This window comes from Sander lucioperca, chromosome 6 (genome assembly GCF_008315115.2).
Source record: "Sander lucioperca isolate FBNREF2018 chromosome 6, SLUC_FBN_1.2, whole genome shotgun sequence".
NCBI lineage: Eukaryota > Metazoa > Chordata > Actinopteri > Perciformes > Percidae > Sander > Sander lucioperca.
The window spans coordinates 29,738,186-29,760,115 of NC_050178.1; the positions used below are offsets into that span (position 1 = coordinate 29,738,186).

General features: G+C 39.6%; 2 protein-coding genes and 2 long non-coding RNA genes across 5 annotated transcripts in view; 2 read left to right on the forward strand and 2 right to left on the reverse strand.

The window, feature by feature from the left end:
• The window catches only part of LOC118495313, a 29,858-nt gene extending 9,307 nt beyond the window's left edge, over positions 1 to 20,551 (reverse strand). The window contains exons 1-3 of one of the 2 annotated variants that reach the window (XR_004897686.1): positions 20,488 to 20,551; positions 13,168 to 13,252; positions 1,822 to 1,827 (exon numbers count right to left, since the gene is read on the reverse strand). This is a non-coding gene — a long non-coding RNA (uncharacterized LOC118495313). Of the gene's footprint in view, positions 1 to 1,821; positions 1,828 to 13,167; positions 13,308 to 20,487 lie in introns of those variants that run through there. The other variant, XR_004897685.1, reaches the window with a different exon arrangement.
• The window catches only part of LOC116034688, a 678,603-nt gene that overhangs the window by 466,657 nt on the left and 190,016 nt on the right, over positions 1 to 21,930 (reverse strand). The window contains exon 9 of the mRNA XM_036002390.1: positions 20,732 to 20,734. Within this exon, the coding sequence (XP_035858283.1) occupies positions 20,732 to 20,734 (3 nt within the window). The remainder of the gene's footprint in view (positions 1 to 20,731; positions 20,735 to 21,930) is intronic.
• Positions 1 to 21,930, forward strand: part of LOC116065136 (myosin light chain kinase, smooth muscle-like) — a 766,302-nt gene that overhangs the window by 400,690 nt on the left and 343,682 nt on the right. The window lies entirely within an intron of this gene.
• LOC118495321 lies at positions 1,158 to 20,796 on the forward strand. Its single transcript, XR_004897696.1, has 3 exons — positions 1,158 to 1,280; positions 1,910 to 1,917; positions 20,784 to 20,796. It is a non-coding gene; the product is annotated as an uncharacterized LOC118495321 (long non-coding RNA).

Below are 21,930 nucleotides of genomic sequence, written 5' to 3' on the forward strand. Positions count from 1 at the left end.
TGGTTGTGTTGTGTGTATTTGCAGTGCGTTTATGTATTTGGTTGTGTTGTGTGCATTTGCAGCGCGTTTATGTATTTGGTTGTGTTGTGATATTTGCAGAGCGTTTGCTGAATGCTGCGCATGTGTTGTCAAATTAATGAAGTTGTTTTTCTTTTTGCATCGCTTCTTTTTTCGGGGTTTGCATGCTTTTCTTTTTGCATCATTTTTTATTTGCAGTGCGTTTATGTATTTGGTTGTGTTGTGGTATTTGCAGCGCGTTTGCTGAATGCTGCGCATGTGTTGTCAAATTAATGAAGTTGTTTTCTTAATTTGCTCGTGTTTTGTCTATTTGCGTGTGTTTTCTTAAGTTGTAGGGCGTTTGCCACCGTACCTAAAGGATTATTAGGAACACCTATTCAATTTCTCATTAATGCAATTATTTAATCAACCAATCACATGGCAGCTGCTTCAATGCATTTAGGGGTGTAGTCCTGGTCAAGACAATCTCCTGAACTCCAAACTGAATGTCAGAATGGGAAAGAAAGCTGATCTAAGCAACTTTGAGCGTGGCATGGTTGTTGGTGCCAGACGGGCTGGTTTGAGTATTTCACAATCTGCTCAGTTACTGGGATTTTCACGCACAACCATTTCTAGGGTTTACAAAGAATGGTCTGAAAAAGGAAAAACATCCAGTATGCAGCAGTCCTCTGGGCCAAAATGCCTTGATGATGCTAGAGGTCAGAGGAGAATGGGCCGAGTGACTCAAGCTCATAGAAGATCAACTTTGACTCAAATAACCACGCGTTACAACCGAGGTATGCAGCAAAGCATTTGTGAAGCCACGACACGCACAACCTTGAGGTGGATGGGCTACACCAGCAGAAGACCCCACCAGGTAACACTCATCTCCACTAAAAACAGGAAAATGAGGCTACAATTTGCATGAGCTCACCAAAATTGGACAGTTGAAGACTGTAAAAATGGCTTTGAAATGATTATATTTTTTAATTCAATCTCCTACTGCATGTGCGTACGCAGGGTTTAAGAAATACAGAGGTCCAAAGACTAAGCGTACTGGGGGATGATCTGTCATACAGTAATACATGAAAATCAGTTTAAATGTCGCAATTATTTAATAAAGTGGAAGAGACTACACATGTTGCAATACCATTATCATCAGGCCTCTCAGGTCATCAGGCAGAGGTCTTCAAGCTGTTCCCAGAATCAGATCCAGGTCTGGTGTCTTCACTTACTGTTACTGTGGTATTAACAAGCGGCGTTTGGACCGGAGGTACATCACTGTGTCAACATTTTAAAAAAAAACACAAAACTTTAATATTCTCTCAAGCTTTTGGTTAAAATTGCCATTGATCATATTACCTTGAAACAGAGTCAGACACTATTTAGTTTTTAATAGTTTTATACATATCATAATATGCCTATCTCAGCTTTGACCTCTCACTCTTACACAGAGAGAAGAGCCTCCTCTATAAGTGTGCTGGGCCTAATTTGTACTTAAAACATGATGCACTAAATGACAACATAAACACCCATCTAGATACATGATTGATAGTGAATGTTACTAAACTTACAGAACTAGAAAGCAAAGTGAAAGTGTGTGGGACCTGTAAATGATCTGGATCCCACAGTGTGATTACATAGTGAGGTCACATGTATCTGGTTTCCTGATTATAATTGATTATAGGACAGACATTACAAGACTAAACTTAAAACAATATCTAATAAAGTATTTACTATAAGAATGTACTTTTTTCCTTACCTAGATGGGACTTGTGATCCTGCAGGAAAGAAAACAAAGTTAAGAAGTAAATCCCAACTGACTTGATCCTACTCTGGTGTAAATACCAACACAATGATTAATGACTGAAGATAAAACAACTGCAAACACTCATACAACATTCATATAAAGAATGGGTTGTATGCTTATCATGAATATGTTTATTCAAAACATTATTTAAAACTTACTTTTTGTACATTTTAGTTGTATGCACTTGTATACAAGTATAGCTAGAAGACCAGCAATACAAACTGGGAGAAGAACTGCAACAACAATCCATGCATTGGGAGACCCTGAAACTGAAGATAGAAAGTTACTGTAAGACTCAGAATGGAACACAGATCATATACAGCAGATTGAACATCACAGTCTACACAAAGAGAACAACTGAAGGAGCATTCTCCTGATACTAAAATCTAAAACTCTTCAGGCGTTTAAATCATATTTATATCTGACGTCTGTGAAATGTGTTCTCTAAACCCTGAGCCGAGACTCACAGGTACAAGTCAATGATTGACTCTGGGTTAACTCTTGTTTTTATGATAGTTGTTGTTACAGCTGATTAGCTTTATTAAAAGAAAATATTACCCATCCAGCTAAACACACAGCTTAGCTAAGTTATTTATGTAGACGTTAATGTTTCATGAGCAGTAAAAATACAATTTGGGAGGTAAATAACTTGAGTATTGCATTATATGCTACTTTATACTTGTACCTCACTACATTTCAGAGGATTTCTTTTTACTGCACTACATTTATCAGACAGATTTAATAATAAGTTACTTTGATCTTACATACAAAACATATGATCAGCTTATAAAATATAATACCTGTTTGTTCTTTTGCTACTTTAAGTACATTTTACTGATACGTCTATACTTTTACTCAAGTAGTAATTCTGAATGCAGGACTTTTACTTGGTGGTTTTGATACTTTCACACAAATAAAGAATCAGAGTACTTCTTTCAGCTCTGACTACAGCTCAGTAACATCACGATTAAAATCATTATGGTTGGTCTGAAGTTCCACACTAACATGCGTGGGCTTAAGCCCCTGACACACCAACCAGACGGCCGACCGTTGGCAGAAAAGGCAGTCGGACTGATCAGTCGGCTCCCTGAGGTCCAAAAAGTGCCTCAGAACACATCGAAGCGACGTCGACTTGAGCGTGTAATACGTCTCCATAACAGCAGGCGGCGCTAATCTGTATTGTTGCCCAAAAAATGAAAACTGCTGATTGGACGAACACGTCATGTGGGTCTGGTTTCTACGGAATTTCAAAGCCAGACTGTCATGGCGGATTGTTCAGAATACGATCTCATATTGTACTAAAATAGTTCACCGAAACGTGTTTCTGAAAACATTTTAAGAGAGAAATAGGCCGTGCAGTTGCTGAATCTGTCTTCATTTCAGATCAACAAAGGTCAGTTTAAAAGATTTTCGTCAGATTTTGAGAGACTCTACTCACGCTCATCCCGCTCCTCATCATTTCCAGGTAAGCACTCCACCAATCAGATTGGTCATGGAGTCCGACTGCCCGCCCTCCGACGCAACATGTCAGGTCGGCCAAAATGAAGGCAGACAGCTCCTCGGACGGGCGACGGCACGGAACACACTGAACAGACTCGAGTCACCGACCTCGCCAGACTGTCCGACGGCCGATTATCGGTTTGTTGTGTCACTGCCTTACAACAGTATGGGAGATGTTTTAGTATGTCCGACATCTTTATGATCTGAGTATGAAACCAATAGTACGTGAATTGCATACTATTTCCGGTGAAATATTACAGTATGATGCAAACACTGGACACTACGCCTGCATAAGTTTCCTACAATGCAATGCGGTAGTAACGACAACATTCCCAGACAAACTGACAGAAACCAATCAATAATGCTCTAAATTACATTTCTACATATTTAAATGACTGTTGGACTGTTGGAAATGGACATTAAATATAATTCATAGTTGTTATGTGTTGGTGTATAAATGTCTTTCCTTATCGGTGATGAGTTACATCACACATGTTGATGTAGAGATCAGTAAAGTCATCAAAATCAGGACTCACCTGAGGGTGGCTCTGCTCCGTCACATAAAAGAGAAAACAAAAGATGTTAGAGTGCTTTTTAAATATAATTGATCAACTTGGTAGAGAGGCAACACTGAGAAAACACCTGAACTTTGTTTCCAGGGCCCTATTTCAGAAAGCAGGTTTAGTGAAAACTCTGAGTTTGTTAACCCTGAGATGAGGGAAACTCTGGGTTTTCTGTTTCAGAAAGAGAGGTAACTTCACCTCAGAGTCAGTTACTATGGTAACTGAGCCTGTGAACCTAACCTGGTCGAGAGCAGGATTTCTTCAAGAAACCTTGAGTTTCTCTCAGTCTCCTTCCTATGACACAACGCTCTTTCATTTCCTCATTCATTCATTCAGTCTGTATCAGGCGCATTTCAGCGTAGTTTGTTATCGGCATGAATAAAAAGAAATGATGTTGGTTTATCAACAATGTTAGGCAGACTATAAAACGTTTTATTTCTCAAAACATGGCATGTCCTTTTGTCGACTATCCCGTTGATGAAGAAGCTGTATTACTTCACAGAGTTATATGTCGGGAGATGATATTGAAGCCCCGGCATTTAAATATTTAGATAACTTCCTATTTGAGCGGTATCGTTTTTCTTCCCAGTCTATCAGTTATGTAGCCTACATAAGCTTATCCGTCCTCATATCACTAACGTCACCCATCTATGCTCTTAGATCCCAGCAGATTATTTGTGTCAATTAAGTTTTTTTACAAACGGCATTTGTCTTTACAACATTGGTGATGCGGAGCATTTTAGTAAAGCCACTGTAGCAAAGCGCCGACAGAAGAGTGTGACTCGCTCTGAAACGTGTTTTAAACGTTTTTAAAAGGAGTTCCACAGTATTGCAGGAGAATGATGTAAATGCTTTGAAATAAAAGATTATGGATTATAATTAGGGCTGTCAAACGATACATTTTTTAAATAGCAATTAATCGCTGAATTTCTATAGTTAACCGCGATTAATCGCATGTTTTATCACATGATTAAAATTTTATTATTTTGCATTTCAGAACTGTTTATATAGTATATATTAACAATGGAAAGCAATTCTTAACAGTGGATCTTGATTGGGAATCAAATGAATGCAAAGAAAGTTACTTTATGAACTTGACTTAAAGATTTGTATTAGTTTATTATTTATTTACTGTAAACAAAAAAAGACAAAAGAAAAAAAAGAAGGGTACTAAACAACAGTCAGGAACTTGTTTATTGTTAAGGCCATGGTCAAAATTAAAGATTTATTAATAATGTAATAACTATAACAATAACTTATTTCACCAGTAAATTGCTGTTGAACGACAAAAACAACCATCAGATGGGAAAATGGTATTTTACAATTACTGTGAATGCACCATGAGGCTACCTGTTTTAAGTGAACGCACCGTCTGTGTTGTTTAATTCCGACAACGGCAGCTGCTGCGCTGCAGAGCAGACTGTTACATCCCGGTGTTAGAATCCTCTACAGTGAAATACAGTCACACTTTACACTGTTTAACGTTAGCTGTCAGCTAAAGGTAGGCTAACGTTACATGCTGTCAGGTGAAGTGTAAAGTCAGGCACCGAAATGAGGCACCGAAATTTTCGTTCTTATTCGGTGTCGTTACTACCGTTTAGGTCGGCATGTTTCAGTACCCAACCCTACTTACCAGAGTCAATATAGTGTGCAGTAACTTGTGAATAATTTTGATAACTCACTGACGTCCAGTGATCACAGGTTGATGAGACAGCGTTTGCACTTTGGTTTCAACAACAGGTCAGCGAGTAGCATTCTCCAAAATAGTGCTTTGCCTGAGCCCACCAGCATCAATCTGAGTCACATTAACTGTACTATGCTTAGCTCGTAGGTGGTAGCTCAAGCTTGACGTGCTTCGGTGATATTTTAATTCGGCTTTATACAATGTGCATATGGCTTTCGACTTGTCTACGAGCCGTCCGGGAGTTTTGGAAAATAAAAAGCGCCATTCAGAATTGTGTTGCTACTGCATTTCTCCATCATGCCTGCAGCCTGCAGCAGTAGGATGTGTTAGGAGGAAGTATGGCAGCTTGATGATAAGTAAAGGTGCGGCAAAGGGTCAAAATAGTAGCCTGTTAGGCACGACGTGAAGCTGAGTGAAGTGAAAATTAATAAATGGCAGCATGCGATTAAAAAAAATGAACGCGTTATGTTCGGCCCTTAATCGCGTCGCTATTAACGCGTTAATGCTGACAGCCCTAATTATAAGAGAGATATAATCAGGTCATCACAAAATGTCCTTTGTCAACACATTTAAATAATTTAAGAAAACAATAAACCTGAAAAGTAGCCATTGAAATAAAGTGCTTGATTTGTAATTTAAGACCGCCACTCTGCTAGTGGGGGAGGGGCAGTGCATGGTCTGCACGTGAACTGCAGCATCTCCAGCAACACAGAGCTGCCTGTGGACGCCTGTCTGTAAATAATGCCGGAAAAAAACTATCGGTGAACACAGCAGCCGCGTATCGGCCAATGCCGATACACGTAAAAACGCAAATATCGCCCCGATATATCGGCCGGACGATAAAATCGGTCTATCACTATCACGAAACAATGTCCGATTATTTAAATGAAATTAGCTGGTTTGACCATAGAGATGAGAGAAAATATGCACTAGTCCAGAACACAGGACCTGCTTCCTGTATTTACTTTTTTGCTCCCGCCCCCCAGACACATCTGACCAATAAGTGCTGGCTGAGTATCTCCATTTGATGCTACTTTATACATTTTACTTCACTACATTCATCAGACATATACAGTATAATTAATTTCATCTTACATATGTATAAAACATGATATATAATACTTGTTTGCTCTTTAACCAGCTGATTGCCAGTTTCTTTGGCAATGTAGCACCAATTTATTTTTATATATATAGCGCCATTCTACTGTGTAGACAGCCCAGTTTTATACAAAAAAACAACCCTCTTTTCAGCGTTAAAATACTTCTAAGTAAAGAATCTGAGTACTGCTTCCAATAATAACCCTTGTGTGGACATCCAATGAGAGATGTCAGTCAGACAGGTAGAGGTGCGAGCTGCTTCCTGTGTTTTAGACTGGGGAAAAGAGAGAATTAGTTGAGTGTCGTCTACGTAGCTGTGATAGGAAAAGCCATGTGAGTGAATAACAGAACCAAGAGATAAGTACGGTAGATAACAATCAGGGGCGATTCTACATTGAATTACACCCAGGGTGAGACCTTTTTCGAGCTCCCCCCCGCCCCCCAAAAAAAACCCCACAAAATTGCAGAATTTTGCAAAATTACTATATTATAGTGTATATTTATTTTAAGTTCTGATAACTTATACTGTCATATTTTGTGCAGAATTGTTTTCATTGTCTTTTGAAAATGTTTTGTTGGTGGAGACTGTGCAACTTAGAAAGTGTGTTTCCTGTTGTAATTGCAATAGTTAAATAACTGGATTATCTTAAGTGTGTTTTTCAAATGTTCTAATGAAAGATTTGTGCAATTGATAAATATAATTTTCTTTTTCACTTATTTTGTTGTAATGTGTGTGTGTGTGTATATATATATATATATATAAATAAATAAATGTTCCAAAAATATATACAATCAGTTATATAAAAATTGTAACAACAGCAGAGAGCAACAATAATATAAAATATTAAGAATAATATACAAATAAAATATAGAATAAATAGGCCTATTCTAAATGGCACAAATCCTTCATCACACAAATGTGAAAACACACTAAAGAGAATCTAACTGTTACACTATTGCACTAAGAACAGAAAACACAAACTAGAACTAAAACCTGACCTTTCTGGCCTTCCTTGATGCAAAATCATCAATGATGTTATTGTATGAAATCTGCTCCCCTATTGAATGCTCACGGGCGCACGCCCTTTAAAAAAAAAAAAAAGTAGTCGAAAAATGTTTGCATTTCAGACAGCCGACACGAACACACACGCCTATCAACTCGATAATAAAGGCTCTTTCAACTCAGGATAGGATTGAGATGACAAGTTTAACTGACACATAACCACCATCAACTTCGTGGGGGCTCAGTATTAGCGGAGCGCCAACGGTATCGGCGCCTATGCCCAGCAACCCGTTCGACCCAGAGGTGAACTGTCCCCCGCTCCCCCCTCCCCTTTCCCCTTCTCACACAGCTTCTCTGTGCAGTGTGCGCACGGCACATTCTCAGCAAGCAGGGGCGCAAATTTGCCAATTGCCCACACGGTGAAATGATAGATAATACAGTAGAAAACCGCTTCGAGGATTTTTTTTTTTTTTTTAAGTGCTCGTGCCGCCCCCCATGAGTCATAAAAAAATGCGCCCCAGGCGGCTGCCCGCTTCGCCCGTGCCAAAAACCGCCACTGATAACAATGTTTAATTGTACCAGATAACTTATGGTCACAGCGTGAAATTTAAAGACAGTGGAAGAAAATGTGGCGGTGGGTAGAGAGAAAATCTCCATTTGGGGATGATGAGTAGGCCTGTACCCCCACCTCTACAAGTGGGTCTGGGTGTTTGGTAGTGATGTGCAAAGGAAGCACTGAACCACTGAGAAGAATGGTTTTGAAAATGGGTTCATTACTCGAAGCTTCAATAACAGCGACCTCACCTGGTGAAGTGCCAAGGCTGCATCTAAATTATCTTTTGGTAGATAGTGGACAGGAGGCCACACACACACACACACACACACACACACACACACACACAAAGAATGGGATATCATTCTTTTGACAAATAAAGATTGATGAATTGGTGTTATTGGGTATTGGGGAGAGAGTGTTTGGGAAACAGAGGATGTGCTGGGAAAATCTGGCACAAGTTGGGTGTGCTTGTGTACCTATGGCCAGGGGGTATGTGGGATAGGGAACACTCAAAGATTTGTATTAAGGAACATCATTTTTTCCACACTTTTTGGACTAAGCCTGTTTCGTTTTTTGCTCACAAACTCTCCACATTGAGAGAAAATTCGTTCAGAGGGAACGGATGACGCCGGCTGACGCTTTTATCCAAAGCACCCATGCATATATACATTACATACCTTATCAGGAGTGATCAGAATAAAGTTTTCCCACGTCAGAACGACCTCTCTTCCTAGATGCTTCCATAGTAGGCTAATGAAAATAAATCAATACAAACAAACTAATGCTTGTCACTGTAGAATCTACTACGAACCAAACTCAGTGTTGTGCATTAAAGCTATTACGTCATATGTCACGTGATTTTTTTCCGTACCAAAGCAACCTTCGGAGCAGTTCTTCAAATGGAATTGTAGTTAATGGTCTGAAGCACGTATCGAAGCTTCAGTGTCAGACTGCCATCACTAGTGTTTGGGTGAAAGAGTAGGCCAAGGAGAGAGCAGCAGGGGTGATGTGTTGGCTGTTGGGTGTGTGGAGCTGGTGGGATAGATAAGGGTGGTTTGGATCTGGTACCGTTGTGAACATGTCCGAGGCTGATAGGAAACACGAACAGGAATGAAAAATGTACACATTATTGAAAAGGTAAAAAGATACTTAGCTCACCTGGCTTTCCTAAAAAACTCCTGCCTAGACCCTTTTGTAGACTCATTTGTCCTTCTGAGTCTTCGGAGGAGTCTGCCGCTGAAGCTGCCCCTTCAAACAAATGCCAGTTGTTAAAAACAACAGTTGATGATGGTTGGCTACATGTGCTGACCACACCCCTGCTAATGAGCCAAACTATGTCCCTGCTGGTGATCGCTCCGAACGATAGAAACTCATTAACCACAGCTAAACAACAATGCACACACCAGCCTACTTACCTAAACAGGTAGAAAGTAAATCAGAAAGTAAGGCTACATTTACACTATGTTTTGTTTTTTAAAGAAGCATTTAAGCCAAAAAACATCTCCAGGCAAGAGTTTTAGTAGCCTGGCTCCGCCCTCCTACGTACTTTCACTCAATTTTCATTTGATTTCAGTTTTGTTGGTGGCCATGATGTTGTGGCGATGCTAACGTTAGCGATTGATTATGGCTCTGGACAGATCCAATAGTTTTAAACTTAAACAGAGTACCCGCCTTCAAGGAAGTTAACACTGGCCAGACTCTCTGAACAAATGAAATGTACCAGAGTCTGGTAGGACCAGGCTAGCATGTTTTAGCTCCAGTAGCAGAACTAATCTCTGTCCTTAATAACGTAAGAGGAGCAGCAATGGCGAAAAATAAGACGATTCTTCTTTGTTTAGACTGACGACGAGGTAGAACTGTTGCTGAAAGTAACGTGACTACAAGGCAACAACGGCAGAACACAGACTAGGAGTCCATCTGACGTTACTCTGGGGTTGAAAATCATGGCTGTATAAGTTGAAAACAAAGAAAATACTTTGGAGAAGAGCAGGGATTTATTAGCTTGGACCGACAGCGAGGTGGAACTGTTACTGAAAGGTCTGTAAGCCACCTAACCGGTAAGACTGAATGACCAAATGTCTCCGTTTGTGCCCGTCCAGACTATAATGCAACCCCGGAGTTTTCAAACCAAAATGGGGGCAGTAGTGTTTCCAAATGTCTCCGTTTTAGGGGCTCGGAAACGCAGATGTCTTCATCTAACATTTTGAAAATGAATAACCAACAATTTAAATTATTATATATTGATTAAATATACTCACCACTGATATGCACAAAGGTCTGAGCATAAATCTGTTGGTTGGTTTCCTCCTGTGTGACAACACAGCTGAAGTTGTCGGTCTTGAACACAGTAGTTTGGAGGGTGATGTAGTATCTGTCTCCTCTTTCTGAGACCTGGGGCTCCTCAGCAGGAAGTGTGTTTCCAGCACTGTCCTGCAGCTCTACTTTAAGGTCTGGAGAAGCATCTTGAACCTCACACTGCAGCAGCGCTGAGTTGTTTGTTAGATTAAGTATCTTGACAGATGGCTCTGGAGCTGCTCCTGTGAACACAATGTGTAAACGGACAATATGTGTAGTGGCACTTCTCACTGCAAACACTATTTCTGACTCTTATCATTTAACAGAAGCACATTTTTCGTTTTTTCTGATATAATGTGTTTCCCTGCTGTAACACATATGGCAAACAGGTGAACAAGCGTTCATTGCAAAGCCGTATTAAACCAAATTAACAGGTCAGGTTAGCAAAGACAGGCCATCCTCAGACCACACCCACAAAGGATGGACAGATGAAAAAGTAGCTAGACTATAGGAACAAATATTGTTCATAAACCTGCATCTAATGTCGAGTCAGATAGAGATCGGTCGGCCTATCTACTACTACTACTAAAACGATGCATTAAACAATTCACATGTCGCTATAATGTTACAGAAAAATAAATGCATTTATTGATAAATGACTGAAGTGCAGCAGGGAAACTCTGCTTCTCTGAGAGCAAGCGCGCTCCCATGGCCAGGAGATTCAAATCCTGAGGGGATAGGTCTGGCAAACTCGATTCCTTTTAAGGACTCAGGTTATTCTGAGTCACTCACTACACTGATCCAGGTTGGGCGAGTCACTTGAGTCAGTATTGCTAAAATCGCCAAGGAAACGCAGTCCTAGCCCATTGTCTCTAACCACTAAAGTAGTACCAAGTTCTGTGGATTCACTCGGTGCAGACTCACCAAATGGGAATGGAGAAATGCCCACAGTGAATGAATAAAAAAATAAATTTTTAAATCGATGGACCTAATTTTGATATGCTACATCTATACACCTATAAGCATGTTATTTCAGAAGTGCAAGAATGGCTTTTGTTGTGGATTTGCTTTTCACCCTGACTCGAGGAGAGACTTCACTCGCTCGTCTGCTACATATCCACCCATGACAACGTAGCCGGCTGATTCGACTGACTGACTCACTCGAGGACTCGTGAGTCATGATGAGTCATGATGCCTCATGAGTCCCATGGTCTGCGAGCCGAGGCGAGCTTGCAATGTTTCAGACTGTCTGCTCGACCTCATTGCATTTTAACATACTACATTTATACACCAAACCTACAGTAGGCCTAGGCTACGTGCAGAACATTGTATGTTATTTCAGAAGTGAAAGAATGGCTTTTGTTGTGGATTTGCTTTTCACCCTGACTCGAGGAGAGACTTCACTCGCTCTACAGATCCACTCATGACAACGTAGCCGGCTGATTCGCGCGACTGACTGACTCACTCACTCACTCACTCACTCACTCACTCACTCACTCACTCAAGAACTCATGAGAACTCATGAGAACTCATGAGAACTCCTCCAGACTCAGAACTGTTTCCAGCTCTGAGTCTGCGGGTCGGGAAGTTCCTAAAACCTGTCTCGGACTGTCTCTCTCTGCTCACTGAGTCGCTCGAGTTGACTTGCTCATTTTAGATTGAATTGTAGTAGGACTCAACTGATCCCATTAATGATACTAGATTCGCGACTCATGAGTTAATTTAAAGACTCAGTTGAAAGATCCGAGTGAGTCACGACTCAAACAGGTTTAGGGGATAAGTGCCTTGGCACGCCACTGATACCAGTCCAGCAGCAAGACTTGGTTTTACCAACAGGTAGGTAAACAGAGCAGAGATAAATGGGCTTGTGGCAGCATACATAGTGGAGGAAATGTTACCTGTTTCTACAGTGAAATCACCGTCTTTCAGAAACAATTAGGCCTACTGGGCAAAATACAGATAATGAAGAGCAGACGGCCGTTAGTACTGTAGCCTTGTTTTGGACAAATTTTGGGCTGATGGTTACAACTTTGTTGTCATGGTATTAAAGAGCATACAAGAGAGATCTTGTGTATGTCCAGCAGCTGAGCAGCCTGATTAATAATGTTTCTAGACTTCTGCATGTTTACAGATATTACCAACAATTAAATAAAATAAAATTACATTTGCAAAAGTATAACTCAGTATAATTATCCGTTTCCTTACCGTTTTTTTTTTTTTGTTTTTTTTGCCATTTATGTTATGTATGTGATGTGTATTTATGTGATCGAAATAAACTAAACTAAAAAATAAATAAAACTAAACTTGTCATATTTTGGTTTCTTCTTTAGCTTATCAAAAAAAAACAAGCTTCAGGACAGTTGGCAGGATGGACAGTTTCTGGGAAATACACAACAAAGCCCCACCTTCTCACGACAAAATGGTACACACACACACACACACACACACACACACACACCGTCACATCTAAAGTTACTAAACTATCAATATTTTTTATCTGTGCTAAATATTAGGAAACATTTTGATGTGACAGCAGCTGAGCAGCATGATTAAAATTCTGTTTCCAGACCTCTGCATGTTTACAGGTGCTTCAGACGTTTAAATAAAATAAACAATTACATTTGTAAATACATAACTCAGTGTAATGATCAGTTTTCTTACTGTTTAGTTGAGCAGATGTGATTCCAGAGCGAGTCAGGAGGCAGAGACACAGAAGAGGAAGAAGCTCCATCTCTGTCGATGTCTCCTAAAGATCTAACATCACTTTAACATCACAACGTCTCTTATAACGGAGATGGAGACACTCCTAATGGGTACTAATGCAACAACAACAGCATCACTTCCTGCCAGGGCCGTGCAGAGACCTTTTGAGGGGAAGGGGCTCAAATTAAAAAAGGGCATATGGAACAAGATTTGCTAACAATATACAGTATGTCAACTTTATTTTAAAAACTGTATATTTTACATTTTAACATAATACTAAATCCACAATACTGTACACCTCAAAATGAAATATGGAGCCTTAGTCTACATTCACACAAATATATCCAAAAAATGCAACCATTGTCCAAGCAAAATGTAATCTTACATACAGTATCCAAACTGTATATAGAAAGTGCAATATAAAATGTTACATAATACTAAATCCACAATACTGTACACCTCAAAATGAAATATAGAGCCTTACATTAGACTACATTCACACAAATACAAGATAACGAGATATCAAACCAGAAACAGTTTAATTGTAGCCTATAACTGTAACCTGAGCTGACTATCAGATTTCTGTAGCAGTGGGATTTGCAAAGGTATGCAGCATGTTTCAGATTATTTTCTCAAAATATAAGGATGTCCTTTATTAAGTCAAAATGTATAGACCACCAACCTACACCGCAAACTACAAATAACCTAAGCTAATTTCCCAAAGAAGTGACATGTTCTTTTAAGTGGGCTGAGTTGGGCTGGTTGAGAGGCAGAAAGCAGACACACACACACACACACACACACACACACACACACACACACACACACACACACACACACACACACACACACACACACCTGTTAACCTACAGAGAACTGCTGCTGCTGCACACACACACTTCTGCTAACCTACAGAGAACCACTGCTACACACACACACACACACACACACATACGCACACACACACACACACACACACACACACACACACTTCTGTTATCCTACAGAGAACTGCTGCTGTCTTCTCTTGTGTATCAGAGAATAAAATGCTGATGCTATGAGGCTATCACACGATGAGTAATTGTGGCTCGTGCAGTTACCGCGAAATGTGACTACTACTAAGTTAGCTGCCTGCTGGCTGTTTTCATCCTGGAGGAGACTCGTTATGTAGCGGCAGCGGCTAGAGGCCTCTATAACAAACCAAATGTGCATGCATGCATTCTCATTCACTTCAAAAGTACACTTACCTGCACTTCAACTTTCTCTCGCTCTTGCTGGCCGCGCCGCCAACGGATGGCATGGACTCACTTGTATCTAAGTGGCGTGCCTGGCAGGAAGCCTGGTCATCATGTGATATGAAGGTTTAAGTCGTTTTATCTAGCTAATTTTTATTGTTAAATATTATTCTTAAACGGACCACTTGTGGGCCATCGTCAAAGAAAAAAGGTGAAAAAAAACCTGGACAAAAAAAGGGCACTTTAGACTTGAGGGTCAAAAGGGGCAGGTGCTCAAGCACCCATAGCCCCCCCCTCTGCACGTGCATGGTCCTTACTTTGTGTGCAACTCATGCCGGTAACAAAATCGTTAGAAAATTGCATCGTGAACTTAACATCGAGAATAGTATCGAATTATGAGTTGAGTGTATCGTTACATTCCTATTAAGCATGTCATTTTCTTTATAACTCTAATAAAAGTACTCACCAACAACAAGCTTGATGTAGAATATTTCTATTTTCGCCCTAAGTGGAAATTAACAGGTGTAGACTCCACTGTCAGATATCTTTGTATTTCTGATGATTATGGAGGTGTTGCCGTGTTTCAGTTCATCTTGAAAATGAGAGACTCGACCTTTGAACTGCTCACTCTGACCATCTAGACCGTTGTTGTAATGGAGGCCGTTATCATACAGGAACACATCAGTCTGATCATCTGACCTCCAGTCAAACAGCTCTGACTTAATGTCCTCCTTGGTGCTGAGGGAGCAGGGTAACATAACATCTCTCCCTTCTTCCACTGTGATGACCGCTGGCCCGGGAAGAACATCATTTATTTATATACAGTATATATATATATATATATATATATATATATATGTATATGTAACACCTGTAGAGCTGCAAAGATTAATGGATTAGTTGTCATCTATTAAATTAATCACCAACTATTTGATAATCGATTAATCGGTTTGAGTCATTTTTTACAAACAAAAAGTCAAACTTCTCTGATTGCAGCTTGTTAAATGTGAATATTTTCTAGTTTCTTCACTCCTCTGTGACAGTAAACTGAATATCTTTGAGTTGTGGACAAAACAAGATATTTGAGGGCGTCATCTTGGGCTTTGAGAAACACTGATCAACATTTATCACCATTTTCTGACATTTTAGAGACCAAACAACTAATCCATTGATCCAGAAAATAATTTATAGATTAAAAGATTGACGATTATAGATATATATATATATATATATATATATATATATATATATATGTGATATTTTGTGATTACATTCTGAATCTGCAATGTTCTCTGTCAGGTAAATGTAGTAGTACAATGTCTTACTCTGATGTAGAAGTACACTATAGGTCAGTAGTAGGCTATACAGTGAAGTTGCATATTAAGTGGTTTGGGGTCCTTCTGTAAGTCATTTTGGGGTACTATTTGGTTTTGGAGAATTCTACAAGCAGCACTACCACAGGCCAAGCAATCGGCCCATTCCAAACAACCACATTTTCAACGGGCACTGTACTAGTAATGAAATCACTAAATTAGGGGAAATATTTTTAAAAGGACGCTGTTCATCTCGCCAGGAGACATTGGAAAAGTATAGACACAGTGTTTTCTATTCAAGATTAGATACATTATGGCGCCAACGGTGGTCGCCACAGTGATTCGGTGCTCGCTGTTTTGTCTTGTTTTTGTTGATTATTCAGCTTTGATGAAAGATGAGATCATGAACATCAGGGAAACAACACTAGCGGACTTAATTCCCACTTCTCTTGCATCTTCCATGGGTTTATTGAGGTAGAAGGGCCGGTGTGCTTGTACATTTTCGCAAGTGGGGATTTTGCACTTCACTACCTGGGATATTCCTCTCCATTGTGCAATCACTGTGCAACAAGGAAAAACAGTGACTTTTTACATCTGCCGTTTTGTGCTTCACAGAGAAGTAGCTCTGGATTTCAGCTGTTCAGAGTGGACCAAATCAAAAATTGGAGGTATCTGTTTTACACTACAAGTGGCTGGTGTAATGATTTAACAGATCTTAACTGATCTCTTCTGGTCTGTGTTTACATTCCCCTGTAGGCCATGCAGGAAGCACAGCGCATGCTTTCTGATCAAATACTGTGAGCAAAATAACCCGGATTCCCTAGTTACTGTCCTCTGTGACTTCATCAAAGGGAACATCAGTCACAAACAAACGTTAAGTTACCTGCGTGAAATGTGAAAAACAACAATGGCAGAGAGAAACAGATGAAAGTAAACATGCTTGCTGTCCTTGCTGCTTTCCTATATCTGCCTCCATGTTGTCAACATAAGACCTTTGGCGTTAGTGCTCCTTTTGTACCGTCATTTTATTGAATGAAATATTTAAGGGGTGATAGAATGCAAAGCCAATTTTACCTTGTCATAGTTGAATAACGACAGTTTGGTGGGTAAATAGGACATACATAGAACCTCAAAATCCCATTGACACCTCTTTCCTCTGCAAATCTCACAATTTGAATCTGCCTCTGAAAACGGGTAAATCTCAACGGCTCCTCCTTATTTGGCTCTAGTACGCCCCAACATTTACATAGGCTACACCACTGATCTGAGATCTGAGAAATCAACTATGTGGAGGTCAATTATGGGCTGTTTTACGAAAATTGATGGCTAATTGCAAATTCTGCCCGACTGTATGTCAGAGTTCAGCGGCCGGTGCTGCATGGGTTGCTGCCTCACAGCCCGGCCTGTCTTCCTTCACAGACCTCGCCCCGCTGTGAGCTAGATGGATCTCTGTCACGGCCATACCCGCACAAAGTCACCGTTTCTGGGTTACTGGACTACCAAACCCTGACTGAGCTCCAGGGGCTGCAGCTTGCTGCTCTCCCTCCCCTCTTCCTGCTAAATGGCCGGTGTGTGTGAGTGAGAGCGCGGTCAGCGAGCTTGTTACGCCCGCAATCTCTTACCACAGGTTCCAGTTAATCTTACAATGGATATGTGTGTTGAGTTATTAAACAAACGATCGGGGAAATAAAGGTGTAAATATATAGTATATAAATAGTTATGCCGAAAGTGTAGCTAGCTAGCCGCGATCTTTACCCATAGGATTGAAGGGACACTAGCAGCTAATGAAACCCCTCAAATTCACAAAAATGCATTAAATTGAAAGTGGACACAAATGTTAGCTTTGTAAGATCTTAGGGTAGCTGTGATATACATGCCGTGATAGAATTCAATGTAAATATACGATAGTTATGCCAGCAGCTGGCAGCCGGCCAGCTCCGCGGATCCCCGAGCCCCGGTAGTCCAGTAACCCAGAAACAGTGACTTTGCCTTGGGTATAAACTACTTAAACAGATATTTTGTATATATTTGTGTCTGTACTTTTAGTTCATTCTTTATTCTTATTAATGTTTAACATGTTTTTCTGTGTACAGTATGTATGCACCAATCACCAAGGCAAATTCCACGAAGGGCAACTACTAGCAATACATTCCTTTAAGATTTGAACTTTTTATTCATTCATCTTCATTCATTTTTGCTACCTGTTCATCAAATTTCTCTGAAAGTGATCCCAACGATATCACTCTCCACTGTCGTTGTCATTATAGTTGTGGTGTGGACTCCATCCACTTGAGATAGAATGATTTTTAAAACTATAGATTTATAGTTAACATAATAGTTATCGTTCTTGTTGTGGACGGCCCTTTACAGTGTACTTCTACATCAGAGGAAGACATTGTACTACTACATTTACCAGACAAAGAACAGAGTGTGCTACCAATCTGGCCCGTTAGAAAGCCAATCAGCAAAAAGATGCGTTAAACAAGCACCAGAACCGGACCGAGTAGCCTACAGAGAGACCCAGCCTGGCTCCAAACTCTGTGTGTGTGTGTGTGTGTGTGTGTGTGTGTGTGTGTGTGTGTGTGTGTGCGTGCGTGTATGTGTGTTAACACTTTATGTTAATTTCTCATTTCCATACAGGTTTAGTGGCTTGACGGTTAACGTTGAAGTATGGATGTGATTCACAGGGGTATTTTTTTATTAGTGTTAGAAGTTAGCAGTATACTTAATAAAGCGGACCCAGGTTGTGTCTGATGAAAACTGCTGTCTTTGCCCGATCAGCTCCGAGATAGTCTGCATTTCACAGCAGTTTGGAGGAATAAGCTCCAAGATTAGATTATGTTCTGCCTGTGTTTAGAAGAGGTGAATGTGGGGCGACCTCTAGCTCACCCAGTAAGAGCGTGTGCCCCATGTGGGCTGAGTTCTTTGCAGCGGGCCAGGTTCGAATCCGACCTGCGGCCCTTTGCTGCATGTCATCCCCTCTCTTTCTCTCCCTCCTTAATGTCTATCCACTGTCACTGTTGATTAAAGGGAAAAGCCACACAAATTAATAAAAAATAAAAATAACAAAAGAAGTGGTGAATGTACAGCTCACAGCAACTTAATAGTGTCTAACTTTTGTTTGATATTTAGTGTTGCCCGCCAGTGTTGGCAAATGGCTTTTTAATGAAATTCCTCTTTGCAAAATGCTCTGAGTGAGTTTTATTGTGAAGGATAGACACGGAAAAGCCAGCATTACAGCAGCGCCTTTTTTCTCAATCTTTTGAAGAAAAGTTTGCTTGTTATATCCAGCAATCATGTTACGTTAGAAGCAGCAAAAAGTGAACAGCAGTCCAAGTTGGTAACGGTGACAATGAAAATACATCTGTTCATGGACGATTTTATCCATTCAATTCTAATAAAGTAGCTGCAGTTTCCCCAGCATAATTACGTTATTTGTTCTGGTAGCTGACCAGTTAGCTAGCTAGTGAGCCAGCAAGCTAACATTAGCCAGGAGCTAAAACCACACTATCACAATATACTAAGTGTTGCAAAGTGGCATGTCACAAAATGGCATGTCACAACATGATGCCGTGTGTACGTAACGTATCATCTGGGTGCCAGTGTTTTGACGGAAGTTACGAGTAACTGGACGGTGAAAAGTTATATGACGCCACTGACAGGCGACTAAAGGAAGCGTCCTGTGTTAAAAAATAAATCAACAGATTTCTCTGGGTATGATTTTGGTGGAAACATTTGGGATAGTGTAAGAACACATCTCAAAAAAATATATAACATAGGTAGGCCTGTGGTGGTTTTTAGACATTTTAATGCAGAAATGTACATATTGTACCTTTAAACAAATAATTTATAATTTCTCAAATTAGTTGAGCTAACCCTGTAGGTACATGTAGGCCTACCTGTGGTTGGGAATCACCGCAGTAGATTATAACCAATTGCAATAACACGATTGCAGCTTCTACCTGGTCACTGAAAGGTTGTTTCTACCTCAAAATGAATTGATTTTATTCATGATGCTTATATCTGACAGATTATAGCCCACCCAGTAGTTTTTCTGTTGAAATGCCCTTAGGAGGGGCAACACAACGCATAAAATGCACTTTTGCACTTGGAAAAAAGTGAGGTCCCACCGTGTTTTTTAAAAAAGTTGTTTCTGCATAAAAATTAGTTGGTTATTATTCATCAGTTTGATATCTGACAGATTATAACCCACCCAGAACTTTTTACTTGTTGAATTGTTCTTTTAAAAGGGCATTTCAACAAGTGAAAAGTTCTGGGTGGGCTATAATATAGTTTTCAAAGTGAGCTTTGGAATTAAAAAACTGGTCAATGCAGTTTACTGGCTGCTCCCACAGATGGCAATCAAGTTTTTGGCGGTTGATCTTTTCTTCATACTTTTTGGCACGACACTTGTTCACACACCTCAAAGACCAACTGCATGCCAAATTATGACATACTTTAAAAAAACACCGAGGTCATCTGTGAGGAATAGATCAATAACCTGTGCTGTAAATGGTTACATGTGTTACTGACACTAATACTTAGTATAGTCCACAGAGCGTGCTCTTGATCCTTAAAATTGACACACCACCAGTTCTGTCTGTCTGTCTGTCTTCATATCTACAAAGTTAGTTCTGTCTGTCTGTCTGTCTGTCTTCATATCTATAAAGTTAGTTCTGTCTGTCTGTCTGTCTGTCTGTCTTCATATCTACAAAGTTAGTCATTCTTACCGTTTTCATCACAAAGTGTTTTCCCGGTCAAACACAGAAGACACAAACACAGCAGATCCAGTAGAAGCTTCATAGTTGTCGATGAATTATTGTAAAAATAAGAGCTCTTACAAATCACTGCACTCAGTTGACTTTCAATTAGCCTACCTCTATTTGTCACTCCCAATGACTGTATCAGTAGTACTGTATGTTCCTGCACATTACCACCCAGCAGCAGCAGCGGGGAGACGTGGAGCTCTGTCACCATCTTGTGTCGTGTTACTGGAATTACACTAGTCCACAAGTCTTATCATCAGTCCTGTGTCTTGTAGACGGGTAAAGACTTCAAAGATGAATTTCCAGGATCTGATAAATTGGTTTAAATCAAAAAACAAACAAAAAAAAAAAAAAAACGGATTATCCTTTAATCTATTTTTTGTTTCAAACCTAAAAGGAAAAAAACGAAACAATGACCTCCGTTTTCCCGTTTTTCCAATGTCCATAAAAACAAAAATGAACTGGAAAACTGCTCGTTTTTAATCTGTGTATCATTGTGTATCATTGTTCATTGGTTTCCCTGAGCGACCACCCGGGAGGCTCCATGCTGCAGTCATACAATCTTGGCTTCTTCTAAACGTAGTTCACTGGTTAAATCTGACAGAAGAAAAAAGGATTTATGAAAAAATTGAGAATGAAATCTTAATATTTGAAAACAAATAAAAACAATGATTTAAATAGAAAAAAAGTGATTTTATTGAGGAACAAATGAAAATAAAATCGTGATATTCAGAAAATAAAAAAAATAATTAAAGAAGGAAAATTAATTTCATGGATTGAAAAAAAGTGAATAAAAAATCTTGTTAAGTCTATCCATAGAACCAAAAAGCATCTCTCTGCTGGTGAGTGGTGTCATGGCGCCCTCTGGTGGACACCAGCAGGAACTACAAGCAGAGCGACAGAAAACTAATACACATTAAAACATGTTTACAGTTTTTATTATTTTAATTTGAATGTTATTATCTTATACACTGAGCCCACTTTTTAAATTTATATATATATTTAATTTTTAGTATTTTTTTCGTAATACTATATCTTTTAGTTTTAATCAGTATTATTGAAAAAGTATTTTAAATAATTCATTTAAATAATATATTTATATCAAATACAAATGATCAAAATAAAAGGTGTATTGGGTGAAAAAATGAAAACATACAATTAAATGAATTTAATTTAAAAAGTGTCGTCAGTGTATGAGATAAAAACATTTAAATTCAAATAATAAAAACTGTAAACATGTTTTAATGTGTGAATTTGTTTTCTGTCGCTCTGCTTGTAGTTCCTGCTGGTGTCCACCAGAGGGCGCCATGACACCACTCACCAGCAGAGAGATGCTTCCTCTGAATGCAGTTCAGTGGTTACATTTGACAGAGGGAAAAGGGATTTATGAAAAAATAACAATAAAAT